Source organism: Lepisosteus platostomus, chromosome 11, assembly GCF_059453375.1.
Source record: "Lepisosteus platostomus isolate fLepPlt1 chromosome 11, fLepPlt1.hap1, whole genome shotgun sequence".
Lineage (NCBI taxonomy): Eukaryota > Metazoa > Chordata > Actinopteri > Semionotiformes > Lepisosteidae > Lepisosteus > Lepisosteus platostomus.
In genome coordinates, this window is record NC_142621.1 from 28,651,277 (window position 1) to 28,670,758 (window position 19,482).

The following is a 19,482-nucleotide window of genomic DNA, read 5'->3' on the forward strand; positions in this document are numbered from 1 at the left end:
AGAAATGGAATGAAGGGTACATGGAGATAATTGCCACAGTATTAGAGTTTAGTTTACATGTTGGACCCCACAGGTCATAGGTCACTGCAATTTAGGGTGTGTCAGGAGATGACTTCTCCAGGCACGTCCACTGAGACTGTGTCCCAAGGGATGATGTCCAGCTGGACAATCCCTCAATCGGGCGGCTCAGAGAACTCTGTATTGGACAAGGTTTGTTAGAATTTTTATTCTCTTAATTGAGATCATTATCCAAAGCAACTTACATTAAACTGATTGAAAGAAAATTAACAAAAGTGGTAAAAGCAAAAAGAAATCGGACAATACAAAAAAAAGTCAAAATACAGATTAAGATACGGAATTTGTTTTAGATTACTGAAATGAATTGGAGGCTTTAAAGGTGCAATTACACTTGCATTCCATGAGTTTGTATACAGTGTGAAACGGCTGGTGATATTTCTCCTTACGAATGGGCTGATGCTGTATAACACCATTACCTCTGTGCAACAGATTGACTCTTTCTACTCTGTGTTCCCTCTTGAACTCCTTAAGCGAGAATTCTTTGTTAAAGCACAGAGACTTATCCAAGCGCAGTCTGCAGTAAATGAAAAGGCAGGCCACTTCATTGTGTTACAGCACCCCCTGCAGGCCTTGCAAGTGCATTGGGGTCATCAGTGTCTTTTTGGGTGCATAAGCATGTTTTCATTCCTTCCATGCTTATTTGTAGTCGACAGATTTTAATGCAATTTAATAATAATTCTAACAGAGGAGGCTTGAAAGGAAGTGATCATGGCGTGTATGTGCGTATTAAGAGAAAGAAAAAGTGACAGCTCTCCGTTTCTGCTTCAGACACAACACAATGGCCATCGGGGTGGCAGTGGATGTCCTGGGATGTACGGGCAGTTTGGATGAGCGGGCCGCCACGCTGAACAGGATCATTCAGGTTGCCGTAGAACTGAAGGACTCAATGGGAGACCTCTTTGCATTCTCTGCAATCATGAAAGCCCTGGACATGCCACAGGTAAGGGGGAGGAGGTGAAGGGAGAAGTGACCGCTTGGCTACTGGGGTCTTAAAAACCATCTCTCTTCACAGCTACTGGAGGGTACAGCCATATTCGAACATGTTTCGGGGACATGTAACCTGTCTGGTCATTTACATTAATTTGATGTTTTTAGATTCTATAAATATGTTTTACGCAATACAACATTACTGTATGCAACTAGTGGTTCCAGCAAATTTGATGTAAAACTAAAATCTTAAACAGTACCTTCAGGAATGGGACAAAACTAGGTGAAAACAACAGCCTACTATTAATCACAGCAAATCACCTGGACAGTTTTTAGAAAATGTCAGAAAATGTCTGGATTTGAACGGTTTAAAAACCAAGTATTTTCATAGTTTCACATAGAGAAAATGTCAATGATAACCCAAGAGAAAAATTAGTTTTCTTAGTAGGGTGGATGTACATTACTGGTCAATTCCTTATCCAGACTTTTCATGTAAAGGGCTGCTGTGCTCAGATGAAAGTGTAAAAGGAGAACAATTCTTGCAGCCATGCCACATGATAACTACTTACCTCTCCCCCCACAGATCACTAGGTTAGACCACACATGGACCACCCTGAGGCGCAAATACACGCAGACAGCCATCATGTATGAGAAGTCCCTGAAGCCATTTTTCAAAGGCGTATATGAAGGAAGTGGTAAGTAACTCATGGTGTTGAAACTGGCTCAATACTGAAAATACGACAGGGCGATTGGACAGTGCAGGTGGAGATCAGACAGGGCGACTGGACAGTGCAGGTGGAGATCACACAAGGCAACTGGACAGTGCATTTGGAGATCAGTCAAGTCTCTGTCAGGCATACTGTCATTTAGGAATGAAGTTGGAATTGACCATTTTAAATTCGGGAGGGAAATAATTTTCTCGATCCTTTTTGGATGTATAAAAATACTGAAACTGAGGCAGTTTTCAGTATATGCAACAGTACAAACGTATTCAGACTGTATTGATGACATAAGTGATTTACAATAATAAATCATATAATTCGGCTGTAATTTCAGTGGACGTTCCTCTTAGCAACACCACAGTGCCCCTCCTGATGCCTCTCCTCACTCTCATGGTGCGACCAGCAGTCACCTTTGAGGGAATGGACTTATGGGAGAGCAGCGACCAAGGATGTGAAATAATGATGAGGCATCTAGAAGCAGCCAGAGTGGTAGCGGAAAATGCCGACTCCTACAGTGCAAACGTGGAGCGTGTCCTTCAAGGTACGAACGGGTCCTTGTTGTGTTGTCAACGCGTGTTGTCTCCCTTAAATGCGGGCATGAAGCATCAGTGTCAGTCAAAGTCTCTTGTACATATTCAGTTATGTGAAATGTAGTGCACTGCTAAAACATGATTGATAGAATTCGTTCACCGATAGAACTGGCCAGGTTAAATGCACTCCCAACACCCTAATAATTCAGAATCCCACTTCCCTGGAATAAATCCTGTCCGATTTAAATTTGAACCTTCTGCAATAGTGCCCATATCAGGACGTGCATGACGTTTGCTCCAGCTTGTGTTTTGGCACATTTATGGGCTATGGTAAAGCTGCTTATTTATCAGATGACAGAATTCATTAAACGTTGTTACTGTATATATACATTAAATTAAGGGTTATAAATCAATATGTACAAAAAAAGCCAAATATATAGTTATTGCAAGAAATTAACATGCATCTGTACTTAGTCAAAACAAATTCCATTTAATTCTTCATGTATTAAGGAGCTTTAAAAGGCAAGTCAATTTCTGTCGCTTTGCTTTCCCTTGGTAGTACTGTTCGTTGGGACCAGATAATGATCAATCACGCCCTTTCCTTCCTCCGATTTAGATTTTCAGCCCAATGAAGACATGCTGGAAATCTTCAAGACTGACTTCCAGCTGAGGTTGCTGTGGGGCAGCAAGGGGGCAACAGTGAACCAATCGGAGAGATACGAGAAGTTCAAACTTATTCTCACGGCCTTGTCGAGGAAACTGGAGCCCCCTGTCAAGCACACCGAACTCTGAAATGGGGGAAACGATTGATGACAAAATCACCAAAGCAAAGCTAGGGAAAGGAAAGGCATGACCCGACAGCCGAACATTCACCCGGAGTGATGTCCCGGTCGGTTTTATGCACATTGTCTGTCATTGTGCAAGCCTTTCTGCTCATGTGGATGTGAAGAGGGAGTCGGGACTTCAGTCCTGGCATTGCTTGTATCCAAACTCTAGATCCTTGAACCAGCTCCTGGATGTAAAGTTAACACACCTTCTCAGATCAAGTCAAGCAAGGTCAGAGTTACTCTGCACAAATGGTTTTGTTTCTATGTTTTTTAAAAGATCATTAGAGAAAACCTTCACTTTACAGTAGTTTTTAACAAAACTATAGATGACGTACAAGCTGCTTTTCTGTGTCCTAGATGACCACTTTACACACAAAGCATTGCGGATTCATTCCCGCTATCAGTCCGTCACAGTACCCTACTCTGGGGAGTCAGAGTCATCAGATGGGACATGTGCATCTCTGAGACCATGCGTATGCGAGGAACATGAAGAAAAAACAGAACGTCAACACAAAGAGGGATTTTAGGTGAAATTTTCAGGAGGCAAAACTCCATTATGGTTCACTAAAACAGTGGGTAACAATGAACTGTAGCCCTTTTCCAAAGGGAATGTTTTTGTAAGAAAGTACTAAAAAAAGTAGCTTTGCCAGTTAAAAGGGCAGAAACTACACAGGGGATCATAGGAAAAGTGGGCTGGGCTGCCTGCCTGGGCTGTTTAACTGGAACACACGATGGTGTTGGACAGCTGCTGACGACGAGGGAGAAGCGGCTGTCCGGGCAGGAAGTGAAAAAGCCAGCAATTGTGTGATAATTCATGAGCGAGATCAAGTGCAACTTTTCGTTCAGGATTAAACTGCACTGCATGTTGGGACTTGTGTTTAAACAGCTGTTGAAGAATTAAAGAAAAGTATTCTGCAACAGCCTGAAAAATTAAAACTGGTTAAAAACAATACCAGATGACTGTTGTTGCCGGAAATATTTTGTTCATATATTCGTTAGTTGATGTGAAGTATTATAATACCCAGAATACCGATAAATGGACTGCAGTCTGTACACAATTGAACTGTTGGCTCTCTTATGAGCATGTGAATGCGAGACTGTGTAATATATTTTTACGCTAAAATATCATTAACATGTAAATAGTTATATATTAATTTTATCTTTGTATGAAATATTGTGGGAAATTAAAGAATAAATGGGTAAATGTGTAATCACATGGCCAACTGTGCTTCATGAAAACAAAACTCACCTCATTTTAAAATTTCAATCAAGTAGATACTGTTAATCAGAAAAAGAAACATGGATGCTCTAGGATTTTGTTTTTGTTTTATTAGAACAAAATTCTCAACAGAGAACAGGACTTTTTTCCCAACAAAGTCGCTCACAACAATTAAGATTTTCTTTAAAAAAAACATGTGCACAACATGTAGAAATAAAACCACCGCCACTAGACTCTGCTCGAGAGCTGCGTTTATAAGTTGGCATACTCCATTTCAACGTTTCCTTTAATGCGGGAGGGGACAGAAACTGCTAGAGCCACTCTCCTCTGTGTAGGAATTTCTGACAGCTCTCGTCTTCATTGTATCTTCTTTTGTGCCCAATATAATAATAATAAACAATCCCTTGCATTACCTCATGCTTTTCATCCCAGTGGATCCCGTTGAAGTTTCATCCACCACTGAAATTCAGCACCCATTCTGGGCAACCGGCAGCTGTCATTCTGCTTGTGTGTATGCAGATCAGATAGGGAAGTGAGAAACTGCTTTACCAGCTGAATTATGGGGATGTTAAGGAAGTCAGAGATAGAGGACAAGCTCACACACAGGACAACACATTCTGACATTTGTTTTGCCTTACATGTTGAAACAAGTGAAGTGTATTGGTGGTCATATTTCCCTTTGACAGGTACACAAGTTAATCAGAAGTATAATAGATCACTGACTTTAGGGATCTGTGCATATACCTACAAAAAACTGCACTTCTCAAACATTACAGCACAGAGAAAGTGAGGTTAACACTTATACAATGAACTCTTAGACCTCTGCACTGGTTACCTTTCTATGATTTACCATCCCCAGCTTAATTGTGTAACCTTGTGTTTAAGACCTTCGAGGGGGTAACTATTAGGTACAACAAGCACAACTCTTTAAAAGGTGAGATTTTCTGAGGGGGTATAACAAAGAATTAGCCATAAAACGCTGAAAAAGAGCATGATCAAATTATAAGCACATTTTCACATCAAATCATTTCTACCTTTTTCAAACTTTCCAAATCTTCTCCCAGTGATGAGCTGCACATCTCACTTTGTCACAGATCTGCAATGATTTAAAAGCACCTTCCACTGAGAGCTATTGGAATGGTCTGGTGTCTTAAAAGCCATCCAGAAGAGACAAACAGCAGTTGCGGACAACAGAATATGGAAAGGAGGACCTAGAGTGTACATAGTGGTTTTCACAATCAGGCCTCATTTTAGACTGCAAATGTCATAAGACACATTAAAATGTCTGATCAAGCTAACAAGAGAATAAAAATGGGAAGCTCTTACTATCAATATATTTCAGACACAACCCATTACATAAAACATTTTAGGATATCCACAAGTTTTCAGATTAATTTTCAGAAATCAGAGTATTCAGGGGGAATAATGACTGCTCAATTAACTTAATTTCTTCCTTGTTCAGAAATTGACAGCAGTCTGTCTTTACAATCTATGATTGGGGTAGTTTCAATAACTTGAAACCAGAATGGCAACCAAAAGCAAAATAACACCAAAATATATTCTTTTTATATATTTAAAGGCCATACATTTAATACAGACTTTCCTTTAAGAATACGCGTGTGCACTTCTGTTTCAAATCCACTCCCGGCAGAACAAAAGCAGATACATTTCTGAAGACTGAGAAAATAAAAAAGTATCAACATGTATCTTTCACAGTTTTAAATATTAGGGCTATAGGTTAAAAAGAGGGGAAAAAAACTACCATGTATTCGGTTCACACAGCCACAGATAATGACATGTACCAGTTCAACAAACCAAAACTAAACTGAGAAGCCTTCACTTGAAATATGCTTGACTATTTCATTAGCAATTAAGGAATTACACAGATACCCTGTCGGCTATTTAGTCTAAATATCTGAAATAGTTACCATTTCATCTCGGTTTCAAAATTATTAAATAAAAAATGTTAGAAGTATCAAAAGAATCTACAGGAATAACCTGATGAAAGAAGATTTTAGCATTTTAGTTTAAAATGCACTTAAAAAGTCCATACCAAAACAGTCATGGTGGTTACTGCTGTCTATTTACATTTATACAAAAAGCAACGTCCATATTTATTTCTTTAGACTTTATAGGGCAAAAGTGCATTTAGTTAAGATATGAGCAGGTCCCTATACAGAAGCACGTCTCAAAGAAAAAAAAGACTGCAATCATGTCACGATTCCAAAAAACAGGTTGTTCATCTGATTAAAAACCCCATAAAAAGGTAATAATAGAAACACATTCAGTATGAAATAAGGTGTTAATACATATCAATGTCCAATAATAAAGCAATATTTATACATACAATATATGTGTGTGTTAAAAACAAATGCTTTCTTGAGATGCACCAATCACTGGAAGTGGTTCTGAAACCACAGGAGAGGATAAACAGATCCACCAGAGCATAAAAGAAGAGATCTCAACAAATTCCAGAAAAGCACCGTAAGACACCAGTGCTTAAATAAATGAAGCCCTTGCGTCACTTTTTATTGGATTGGCACTCAGCAGATTTAGGCACTCTTCCACCGTAGAGCTGTATTAAGGCATGGATTGCTTGGAGAGTCTGGAGTGTCAGTGGGATTTGGTCCTTCACCTTTGTCCAGTGAAATCTCTTCTTACACGTTGCACTGGTACTCCAGGTCCGCAGAAAAAGGGCTCCCTGTGGCACTGCCAGCCCCGCCCCAGCACAGGCTGCTGGGAGGCTAGAGGAGGTTCCCCCCTTGCTGGGCAGCCCCAGAGACCAGCTGCCATTCTGCTGTTCTGCCACTGACCGAGAGTGACGTGCTTGTGCATGGTGCAATGAACTGAGTTATAGCAGCGCAAATGGGGAAAAAAAAGTACCGGAATGTAAATGTTATGAGAGGAAAAGAGAGGAAATAAGATGTGGGATTTGATGACGATCGAACACAGGCTTAGATGCACATGAATCACACATTTAAACATGATGCCATGCGAACAATCCTGAATCTCAACCTAGGAAGATGTTTCAAAGACATGCTGTGGCATGTTAAGGGCAAAGCATACAGGCTGGCACAGGCAGACATTCCACACTGTAGGATCAATGAAAAAATCCTACGCATCAGTGGTCAAGACAAGGGATTAGGGTTGGTTCAAAATCAAGTTCAAAATTGCCTCAAGTGGCACATTTGTATTTATTTATCCAAGAATTTATCCATTTTGTCCTGGCAGAGGCTACAATTTTTTTTAGATTCATTAAATCATTTAAATCATTTCTCTTTGGGTTCAGGAAATTCTGCTGCCACCCACTTGTATATCAGGCCAGTGCCTTACTGTAGCCAGCGATCGGTTAAGTGTCAGTTCTATGCATTTCAAGCGTGGAATGGCAGGAGAGCGTGGCCATGTTACACAAGTGTGTAACATGGACAGTTGTGGCAACCCTCCTTTCGGACAGAATGGCGTTAATGTCAATGGATGTCTGCATGCAAACATGCAACCTCCTTCTAAAGCTCCTGGCTGGCCCCAGCTAGGACCCTGCCCCCTCTCCCTCCCCCTCCCAAGAGACAGAAAGCTGCATGTACCCTCCTTCAATGACTCGCCCACAGTGACAGAAACCCACTCAGCCACTCAGGAACCTGCAGTCCAAGAGGAGAAAAAGAAATCCATTACTAATCCCAGCAGAAAATAAGACAGCCCACCTGTTCTCATGGACGAAAGACACCCCAAAGATGTACACAACAAAACAAGTTTTTGGCTCCAAAACCTCAAATTTGCCCCAGATGTTTTTTCTTGAGATAAGTGGGAAATATGACAGGTTGTGAACCTAGTGAAAGCACTAGTAGTTTAGAATATTTTTTTCCCCCCAGTTTTGGAGAATTAGCTGGAGAACACTTTGGAGTTAAAGTACAGCACATTTTTTAATGGAGCGAAAAGCTTTGAAGGCAGTGCACACCCAGCAGGAAGCATCACTTCTGATATCTTCAGATTAGTGTTTCCTTAAGTTCCCAACAATCCTAGAAGCACTGTGCTCTGCTGTCTACCAGTTCAAGCCTCCAAACTCACTGCATTAACCACCTGTAGTAAAAATAGGTTCAAACCGGGTAAGTGCCAAATTCCGTAACATAGGAAGAGCACACATTAAACAAGCATCTTTTGCCTTGGACGGATCTTCTTAATTAAGTACATTAATACATCTAACAATAACTGGGCTGACCTGGCAAAGACACGTCACAGAGGATGTATTAATAAGAATACCGCTGTAGTAACTGCTTTCCATTAGCAAATGACAATTTCAGGAGGACGTTCGCATTTAAACACAAACCTGGCAAAAGGAGTGTACAAATGGGTCTCATAGAAAATTTAATAAATACCTCAAGAGATAATGTGAAATGAACCATACATCTGTGCCATCAGTACAAAAGATACGTCACACAAATCTCCAGCCATTGCGTAAAGCACACTGGGGTTGTAATACATCTTTAGTTCTGATTCTTGAAGTAATTACAGTAGATATGTAGAAACTAGAAAATAAGAACCTGGGCCATCAATCACAGGCACAGTGTGAAAAACAAAAGTGAGTGGGGTTCCCAGGTGTAAAATATCATATGAAATCATGAATATGTTAAATAAGTTAGCATTCCCTAAGAGAAAGAAGAGTGATACATGCTCTAAAAGAAGAGAGGTAAATTCAGTAACAATACAGAAGAATCAAATCAGGCTCATTTCAATGAGATCAACCACATTTAAAATGTATTTAAAAACATGTAAAATTAAAGACATTTTTAAGATATCCAAATAATTGTTCATTCATTTGCTGATATTAAAACATATAAAATACCCAGATCCCTTATAAACATTGGTTTTTTTTCCAACCATTAAGGCCTTTAAAAACCATCTGAATCTCAGGGATGCAGAAGAGACACATTAATACATCTGTTTGCTGGACTATTCCCAAGTAGAGCTACACTTACTTTAATAATAAAAAAAACTTCCTTGGATTAAAACAAAAACACTCTAGATGAGCTCACACAGTGAACAGAGCAGACAGGCCACTTCAGCGCAGAAGCCTGAGGTATCTGAGACAAGGGTTTGTGAGGAGGGCTCAGTTCATTTCGAGAGGTGAGACGCCCCCTGGAATTCAGATGTAGGTTACTGCACCTTTGCTGTTCTTCTCCAGAGTGATGTCCACGTAGGACGTCGGCACATAGCCCTCCTCACCACCCTGCTTCCGTGCTCGTGTCCAGCCATCGCCTTTGTCCTCCTCAATGATGTAGAGCACCTCTCCTTCCTTCATCGCCAGGGTGCCTTCGTTTTGACCTGCCAGGACAGGAGCCACAGGGTACACACGGTAGTTTACATGACAGACTTCTTTGTGCAACTAAGAAATTCTATGCAGGTGTGTAACACAGGAAGAGTACTAAAAAAACATTTTTTTTAAAGTCATTCACTCCTTCCTAATTCCTTACATTTATAAAACACTCCACTTTAAATGTAATGGGACTCCCCTCCAACACCACCAATGTATAGTCCCAACCTGGATGAGGAGTGTGCAGCCAAAGTGCGCCAGTATGCTTACCACACATAAGCTATCAGTGGGCAGGAGAATGGAGTGATGAAGCCAGTTCATAGATGGGGATCATTAGGATGCCATGATTGGTAAAGGCCAGGAGAGACATTTGGCCAGAAGACACCAGGGTTAATACATTTACTCTTTAAGAAAGAGTAAGAAACACTCTGGGTTTTTTAATGACCACTTAGTGTCAGGACCTCAGTTTAATGTCTCATCTGAAGGACGGTGTCTTTTTTTTTTTTACAGTATAGTGTCCCTATCCCCATCTCTATACTTGGGCATTAGGACCCACACAGACTGCAGGGTGAGTGCTCCTTTCTGGTCCCACTAACACCTCTTCCAGCAGCAACCACAGCTATCCCAGGAGGTCTACCCAGCTTCAGTGTCCAGCCAGCTGTGAGTTGCAGGGTGATATAGCTGCTGGGTATATATAACTGACCCAGACAGCACAGACAAGCAGCGGTCAAACTTTCTATACCTAAGGTCTAAACCCAGGAAAGAAGAAGCCTGGTTAGATACAGTATATCAATGCAACAATATCATCTTATACTACATTCAAGATGCCAAACATACAGATGGAAATGATTTCTTCACTTAGTTTGCAAATCCAGCTCAAGTTAACCTAGAGCTAGAAAAAGTGGGGTACACATTGCCCTAGAGCAGAACAATTTGCAACAGCCTGGCACTGGTCTGTGCAGGTCACAGCGAGATGCCACATGGCAATCATTGGTGAACAGGGGATGTCTGCCAGCTCGAAAATATTTTGAAGCCAAAGAACTGCAGATCTTTACCGAAGGCTGGACTCAGAAATTCCTCCCATGAAGTTTCCGGCACACAAATGGACAAACAGTCCAACGGCTGTACGTTAGCTGCCAGATAATTACTGTAGCAATGTGGCAGATGTACAGTAGGTAACCACAAGAAGCAAAGTTCATTTTCTCTTGAACTATCAGTCCTGAAAAAACACCCTTCCCTCAGAGTCCTGCCACACTGCGCTCAGACACTGTTCCATTTCATACCATCGAAGGCATAGAGTGCTTTGCAATGTCCGATCGCCGGCAGCGGGTCGTCGTCATCAAACTCGTCATCAAAATCGTGCGGGTCAGGCTGTGGAGGACTCCTGTGCTCCTGACTCGGGTCCTCTGTGTAGCTGCCCTCCGGGCTGTGAAAACAAACCAAAGCCGTGACGACCAGGGGAGCAATGGCTGACCTAGTTCTTCGTGTCAAGTGGCCTTTGAGAAACATTACTCTCTTAAGATGAGTGGTCACAAAGCACTGCCAAAGCGGATATTAATTAGCCGTTTAAAAAGATGAGTGACTTCCTTCACATCATTTGCTTCCTATACTTTGTGTTGCCTCTGTGAAAGAGGCCTTCCTGCAGTTAGCAGTTCACCGCTCAAAGTTAAAAAGAGAAATGGTCCATCAGGTTGTCCCGAAAGGCCAATTGTATATTTCACTTTGTATAATTTGAGGATAAAATATGTATTTCAATCTAATCTAAGATTAAAAAGTGAGAACTCTAAGAAAAGAGTTATCACTTTTCAAAAACGATAAAACTTTAACTTAAATCCATTATAAGAGTGCAAACAATTAAGGAACAGTCACAGTCATTTTACAATTGTGGAATGGAAAATTCCAAAAGGAACTTAACTTTCATAATATTTTACTTACAAATGCAGGTATAACAAAATGATTAAAACATTATAATGAAAGCACTGAGCTTGAACAGGTCTTAGGCATCTATGCTGACGTCATTTTCACCTTCAGGAAAAGGCGGGGTGAGCAATATAAAAGGAAAACAATGGAGATACAGGTGCTCCCCGACTTATGTAAATTAGACTTGACATAAGTTGTTTGCAGCCTCATTCTTGTTCTTCACTGTCTATTGTTCATATCTTCTCCAATGTGTGTGCAGAATAATTTCTGATTTGTGTTTGTATGACTGAAAACTGTTTCTAGAGATGTGAAAAACAAGTAAACACTAGCAATTAAGGAATGTGAAGCTCTGTTACTTTTGTCACAATGCTCTTTGCTTGATTAGTTTTATTACTGTTGTGTTCATATAAAGTATGTTGGCAAGTGGAGAAGTAGCAAGAGGACAACAGGGTTGCATGCTCACAGGGGTTTATTGTCTTGAATAATTAACAGGTGCAGCTACTCAGGGACCAGAAAGTATGCAAGGTCGCCAACACCTCATGTGTTACAACACAGGAATAGGTCTACCCATTCTGTAGACTTCAGAGAGGGAGAACGGTAAAGAGTCCCAGCACGCCATCAGCGTAGAATATTGTAATAATTATCCAACAGTGGAATTTTGCATCATTTAATAATTAAAGACTAACTTACTCTGGCAAGACAGAAGAACAAAATCTTTGTTTTGGGAATTGCGCATCTTCATACATGCAACGTCTTAAGTTGTTCCCACATATACATTTTATTTCCTCATCAAGGATGAAACAATTGTTCCAAAAGTAAAATCTCTCTGTCGCAGGGAATGGAAGGGGTAAATGGAAGCACAGCCCCAGCCCTGAAAACCAGACCAGTGTGTCAAGTTCCCAGGGTGCCTCACCCACCTCTCTCGCCCGTGTGGAGTGTGGTGGTTGACCTCCGCGCTGGGGCGCCGGTCGCCTCTCGCGCTCTGTTTACCTTCCACCTCAGACAGCCAGGCCTGCAATGAGGACATCAGTCAAGCCCCGGGGGCTCCTGCCCCCTCCAGCACGCACCACATCTCCTTCGGTGGACTGTACATCAGTGGCATTGTTTTACATGAAAAGCACCCCCATTACTGACCTGCTTTGCAAATTAGGAGTTTGGAATGATCAAATTGTGAATCTCTTAGCCTCTCAGCCTTTGTATTAGTGGGGGAGGGGTAATAGCTTTGCGGGGGCTTTTCTGAGAACAGACACTATCAGAGCCTTGAACAGGACCTGTAAGAAGTCACCAGCAAAATAAGGAAGAAATCGCTTCAGTGGGAGATGAAGTCCCCTCCTATACTTAAAACACTTCGGGAATCTTTTGGATGAACTACATAAATACAAGAAATTATTTATTATACTTGTCATGCAATCCATCACAGCACCAGAAAACTGAACACAGCCTCAGAAGAATAACATCAACTTGGTATAAGCCTACTTTGCTTCTTGAATTAAACTTAAGGAAATTAACAGCAACACATATTGCTACATAAACGTGTACAAACAATGGTTCATATTGTGTTCCACTGATCTTGTTTAGCTAGATGAGAAGAAATGGCAACGTTCAGCCACATGGGGGCGCTATTGATATGTTATCAAAGCCACCTCCTAACATTCTTAAATCACATAAAACCAAGTGGAAGTAACAATGTGCAGCCATTACAGCACTCGGAGCTCACATTAACCCTTTTCAGTCTATTCTCACAACCTAATTTAATTGTATCCCTGTTATTCCACTTTTGTAAAAGAATCTAATAATTAAATAAAAAACGTCTAAAATTAAATGTTTTTTTTACATCTGGGATACAGCCAAAACTAATACAAAATATTTCGAATGGTTCGACTTCAAAACACAAAACGTAAAGAACAATCCGACAAAAAGATCAACACAGTCAGAATTATATTGAGTATGAAGTTAACTTTTTTAGAACATGTTTTTCAAAGCTATTTTGATCCAATCTTAACACTTAGAAGGGCAAAAACCTATAATTTATAACAAAAAAGATTTAATAAAACTCTAAATAGGAAATGTTAATGCCTTAGAAAAACAGTCCCTAAGGCCTTCGGGAATGCACTGAAATGGGCCACAAATACCATTCCTGGCTTTCTTAATTTACCAAAAAACAGATATTGCAAGGATCCTAACTTGCAGTGATCAAAGTGTTTTCAAGTGAGTTTTCACAAAAGACACTACTCTGAGTAGTGAGAGCTGTGTGATCACTGAAGGCAATCTTGTGCTTTCAACAGAACAGTGTATGTGTACCAATTTTAGTCTGAAGGGAAATCTCATCAAGGCATGCACTGTTAAGTAACAGAACTCACTGAGAGCCAGACGTCTCTCAGGACAGAACATCGTGAAGGAGTTACCTCATTCTTGTGAATCTCCACTCGGAGGCGCTCTATGTTGCTTATGGTCTCAGCTATTTTGGGCTGCAGACTTCCAGGGTCTCCCATCTGAGGGCTTTTCTCGTAGACGTCTTTCATCTTGTTCAGTGCATCTCTGCAGACACAAAAGAACAAAGAGCAGGCTGGGATAATTATACTCTAAAAAACAGTTCTCAAAAGCTGAAGAATAATTTGTTACATACCAACCCCCCCAATAAAAAAACTGCACAGCTTCCAATCTGAAATGCCAAAATAACAGAACGAGTAAAGTATTTTATGGTGATGTTACAAATGAAGATGACCTAATAGTTTAACAGGGAAGCTGAGCAACTAGAAGGATATAAATACAACCCTATGTTTTGACTCAACTTGTCTTTCAAACTGCAAAATACAAAACAAGTTCATTAGAATATATTCTTTCTGTAACATCGGTTTTAAAGAACAACTACACTTTGAAAATCCTACATATTTGTTCATGCGAACTGAGTTTCAGCAGCTGTTAGAAGAGAAGGTGACAGCTGGAGTAGCTGATCCAACACCTGACTGCTTTACTCAGGCATGCAGTCGCAGAGTTTTGGACTACAGTCATACCCCCACCAGGCAGTTACCACGACTGTCTTAGTTCATCTGTCCTGGGTCGTAGTCAGGCCCTTACCTTTGGTCCACCTCTTTCTGCAGCTCTTTGTTGAGTTCATCAATCCTCTGCTGCAGTTTCTTGCGCCTCTGCTCAGGGGGAAGGTGACTAAAATCCTCCAGTGCTGGCCCCTGAAAAAACCACAACCCAGGATAAGTACAGTATTTTCCAGTGAAGCATTAAAAAAAAACAGAGGTACACTCAGCTTCCTGCAGCAAGCAAGAATGAGAGAGGGTCAAAGGTCAAGATCAAGGACTAGGCGGACAGCGCCCAGGTCCACACAGCAGAGAATGGCATGACACTCTGCGAGTTCTTCCCCCGCTCAGATTCTGCAGCATGGAACTGGAATCCCAAGCACACTATGGAAAGCACATGTCTCACTGTTTGAGAAAGAGGAAGCTAGGATGTGAAGTCTTAGGAAACCAGCACATCAGATCCATGCTCAAGAACACGCATGCACGCCGCAGAAAGAGCTTACCAGCTTTACTGACCACTGAGTCATGCATATGGTTTTCAATTAAATACAGAAAACAAAAATTAAAAAACATATCTTAAGAGTATTAATTCCTTTTATTAAAAGTGCTTAGATGTGTCAAAATTCATCTTCCTGCTGATTGCAAACAGAGGCTAGGTGGTTAAAGCAAATAGCTTATAACCAGATGCTTCCCAATTCAAAGAAGCTCTGCCAGGAAACTCATCAGCTACTGGGCTTCCTTGGGCTCTGATCTTTGATGATGTGTCAAACAAGGTCCTGTTATCAGAGCCTCTGCAGCGGCAGTTGCTCATGCATAACTCATCTCTTAATCTCTGCAAGTCACAACGGATTAAAGCATGAGCTAAATGACTAATGATTACTATGATTATTACCAATCACCAGGACTCCAACGGAGAATCAGATGTGGGAATTAACCAATGTTTTTATTTCCAATAGAAAATGCAGTTTTGCAGAGAGCAATCCGTATAGAAAAATTTTGACACGAGTCACGGACAGACCCACGACAGTGAGTAAGCTGTTAGGTTTTTGAAAGTGGCTGGTTTAATCAGATAATGGGCAAAGCATCAGCTTTCAGCCATAAGGACAACTGAAGCAGTGGTGGGGTGTGGGGAGTGGCTGAAGGACCACTGTTTATTGAGATTGAAAGACCCCAGCTGCCTGTGCACAAGGGAATGCAGTCTGGGACCCGGCAGCATTTAGCGACTCAGTGCATCTACCTAGTGCATGCAGGCGATGCCAGAAACCAAATGAAATGCATTTGTAATGGGGCGGAAGATTCCTTTTAACTTAATTGCTTTTGAGGTCAAGCAATTCTAGCAACAGGAGTCAGCCATCTGACAGACATCCATATGTCACCAAAGACAAAAACACATACAGACTGCTACTGCACAGGATCATTTCTTCACAGCAGAGAACCATATATTATTTATTGCTTTGTTAAATCAATACTGATCATCTCCTGGCTCAATCAACTACATCGCTTTGGATGGAGTAGAGAAGACCCTCACAAGCTAGCCTTTATGCTGGCCTCCTGTGTTTATTAGAGGTAGTATAGAGGATAGGTAAATGCTTCGGCTACTCTGTAAGTCACAGGTTTTGACAAATATTTAAGGATATTTGAGCTGCTTCTAAATTTCTGAAGCTACCTGCTCCCGAATTGAGTCCTTAATGCTTTGTTAATATTGACATATATTTTGTTTTTCTTTTTCCATATTAAGGCCTGTAGCAGCTGAAACAGATGACTGATTAATTAACTGTACAGTTCTGTAAGATTCAGCCCACATGAGACCAACTGAAACTTTGTTCTGGTTGCCATTATGTAAAACAGTGGGTCTGTGTGCCTTAGAGATTCAATGCAAACCTGGCTTTGCTATTTCCAGCTGTTAGGAAGAGAATCTATGACCATCTTGATTCAGTATGTCATTCCTCTTGTACTTTCAGGACAAGGGCCTTGTGGCAAGAATGGCAGCACCTGAGGTCACAATGTCTTTCTTGGTACAATGTGGCTGTTATTGCTTTGAATATATTGGCTTGAGACTAAGCTGAAGTGAATATTCCTATGTTTTGTTCTAAAAAGATTCCATGTTTCTGTTGATCATTTTCTCTTTCCTGAATGGTCAATTTTCACTTCTGCCGGATCGCAAGAGAAATGGAAGGGCAGCCTGCTATGATCATTTCCCACAGCCCTCCATGCATTCAAATCATTCAGCTGCACTGTCATGATGGAGTGAAAACAGCCACATTCTCAAGGAGTGGAATATGGGTTTTGGTTACAGTGATTAATTAGGCTTGGCTATTGAATTCAACATTAAACTCATGACAAAATGGAAATGAAAAAAAAACACACACATCCTGACAAATACATAGAACATAGAAACTAAGTCTGAGTACATAAGACTAGATTGAACCAATACAATAGGGCTCAAAATAGGACCGCCCTTGAACAATTGAAGTTGTTAACAGAACCTCATTGGTTTGAAAAGGTAATCTGTTTTCCATGTTCAGTTTTAAGCAGAAGACATCCTTCTTCAGAGACTGATGTCACACACGCCTGCTGCTCTAAGGAGACTTGTTGTGAGGTCATTAATGGACAAACGCCAATAAACAACCTATTTTTGAATTACTTCTGCCTTCCATTAGCAAAATGAGTCATCCTTCTGTCAGAATAAATGAACAGCTATGTAATGAACTACCTTAAATCAATGCTCCAACACTCTGTTGGCTACGGTTACATCAATTTCTCTATGTAGGTGTTAAAAATTAACAAATGACACGAAGTGTGCCAATAAATCGTGCTGCCACTGGAACATTAGCTTGCTGACATTCTTTTCTTCCGACAATGAAAACACAAATCCTAAACAACCTCCAACTTAAATCTCAGGTTTTACAGAATCCTAAATTACACGTGTAACTCAATGAACACTGCTTATTAGTTGTCTGTTCTTATTGTCTCATAATGGGCTAGATCTTGAAAAGATAGATTTTATTTTAATATTAAGTAGTACTTATGGAAAGACTAGAAATTTGTGACTGCTACATTCAAGTACAGTATGCATACTCGTAACATCCCTACTTTCTGAAGCCACCAGATTATAGAATTTTAAAAAAGCAGACTTATTCCAATGATTTGGTGTGGGTGACAAGTCATATATTTTTCTTTAACAAACATTTTATTAAAAAAACTGGAAGCACACAAGTAATTTGATTTGTCTTGTTTAGCTAAACTGCAGACATGCTTGGCTCCATGTTAAAGCACCAAAGAAAATGGTCCTTGTGCTGTAATGTGTAAGGACTAGAACTGTGCTAATTTTGGGAGGTATGTACATTTTGCAAGAGAGACGCAGGTCTGTAGATAAGAAAATCCAACACAAAACCACAGCAAACTCAACCCCACACGTGTTCTTACCCCTCTTTTCAGGCCCCTAAATGAAGGGATCCTGGGCTTTATTGTCTTCATTTCACAGAGACAGTAAGCTATAGGGTCACTGGCAAATTTGGGAGACTGAATATCGCTGAAAGTGAAGGCAGGGCAGGAGTGGGGAGGGGAGGAGGGTGGAGACTGGGGCAACAGAAACAAAACATGAGCTAGTTGCCAAAATCAACCATGAATTCACAGTAATCTGTAGAAAACAACAAAAAATACCCAAATGTATTAAGAACTGTGCTTAAAAAGTTACTACAGTTAAACTGAAATAGGGTTCTCTGAAATAAAAGATATGTGTTGACTTAAATATACTTATTGACCAGTGACCTCAACACTTGCTCACCCGGGCAAGCTCTGACATTATATTGTAACCATTTAGAAATCAGGGGGTCATTCATGCTTGCTCGTGTTTAAAGAAGTGTGTGGGAAATTCCTACAGCTTCATTCCGAAAACAGGAACGCTAGCCCTGTAGAAGGAGTAGGTTTTCATGAATACTCCATTCCATGCCATTACACATCTTTGATGATTTCATAACACTAAGTAAGAGGATCCTATCGATATGATACTCAATTTCGTTCTAAATACATTTAGCCAGTGAAGAACCAGTTAGAGAAAAGGATGACATTAATCACTTCAGGATTATTCTGTAAAAATAAGTGAAGCATCAAGTTACTGTTTGGAAAAGAGGATGATTAATCTGGCAAATTAATGTGTCTCTTTTAAAACAGAAATGGGAAGATCCTATTATTACCTTTAGGAGTGTATTCAGCACAGGCAAGGTCAAAGTTTAACTAGGTGGTATTTCTCAAAATGTTATTAAAAACTATGGTTAATAAATAACAGGAAATAGGTTCTGTGTACAATATATTACTGATTTACAGGCATTCCTATCACAGTACTCAGCCTCCAGAACTTCTGCTGTGAGTACAGCACATCTCTGCTCTTGCAGTTAAAAAAAGCTGTTGAAAAGAAATGTTCACACTAACAGCAAGATAACTGAAGTAGCTGGTAAAATCACTTCACTGAAAACACAAACAAGCATACAGAAATAAGGGCTGACTACTGATTAAAAGCACTGTGTCTAAGTTGCTGGTGTGCTGGTGAAAGCAATTATTTAATCAAAGAGGAAATGTCAAATCACATTAACTGGGGTCTTTCCAGTTCTGTCAAGACTTTTATCTCTTTATTTCAATCTCCTCTAAATACAGATGCCGTTGGACAGTGAGTAATGTTCTGCATTGACCGTCTCTTCTGACTGGATTCGTGCTTCTACTGCACTTCTCAGACAATCATGATGGGAAGCTGTCCTGTTATCTGCGAGGCAGAGACCACAGTTGGTAAATTGCTGATAAATTTAAAGAGACTGAACAGTTTTGCAGAGTGTTTAATATTAGGCAAAAGAAGGTTAATTTCACACTAATTATAAGAATTAAGAGAATAAACCATGTTTCAGCTGTTGAGCCTTCTTAATGTTGGA

At 40.4% G+C, this 19,482-nt stretch overlaps 2 protein-coding genes across 8 annotated transcripts in view; one reads left to right on the forward strand and one right to left on the reverse strand.

Moving 5' to 3' along the window:
- bcar3 (BCAR3 adaptor protein, NSP family member) overlaps positions 1 to 4,295 on the forward strand; it is a 114,035-nt gene extending 109,740 nt beyond the window's left edge. For all 6 annotated transcript variants that reach the window (XM_088599013.1, XM_088599014.1, XM_088599015.1 and 3 more), the window contains 4 exons: positions 847 to 1,018; positions 1,589 to 1,700; positions 2,062 to 2,268; positions 2,874 to 4,295. In XM_088599013.1, the coding sequence (XP_088455139.1) occupies positions 847 to 1,018; positions 1,589 to 1,700; positions 2,062 to 2,268; positions 2,874 to 3,049 (667 nt within the window). In that variant the 3' untranslated portion in view covers positions 3,050 to 4,295. The remainder of the gene's footprint in view (positions 1 to 846; positions 1,019 to 1,588; positions 1,701 to 2,061; positions 2,269 to 2,873) is intronic.
- A 98-nt stretch (positions 4,296 to 4,393) lies between these two features.
- fnbp1l (formin binding protein 1-like) overlaps positions 4,394 to 19,482 on the reverse strand; it is a 93,784-nt gene continuing 78,695 nt past the window's right edge. The window contains exons 10-15 of one of the 2 annotated variants that reach the window (XM_088599020.1): positions 14,607 to 14,716; positions 13,934 to 14,066; positions 12,446 to 12,540; positions 10,892 to 11,034; positions 9,461 to 9,619; positions 4,394 to 7,938 (exon numbers count right to left, since the gene is read on the reverse strand). In XM_088599020.1, the coding sequence (XP_088455146.1) occupies positions 7,931 to 7,938; positions 9,461 to 9,619; positions 10,892 to 11,034; positions 12,446 to 12,540; positions 13,934 to 14,066; positions 14,607 to 14,716 (648 nt within the window). In that variant the 3' untranslated portion in view covers positions 4,394 to 7,930. Of the gene's footprint in view, positions 9,620 to 10,891; positions 11,035 to 12,445; positions 12,541 to 13,933; positions 14,067 to 14,606; positions 14,717 to 19,482 lie in introns of both variants that reach the window. The other variant, XM_088599019.1, reaches the window with a different exon arrangement.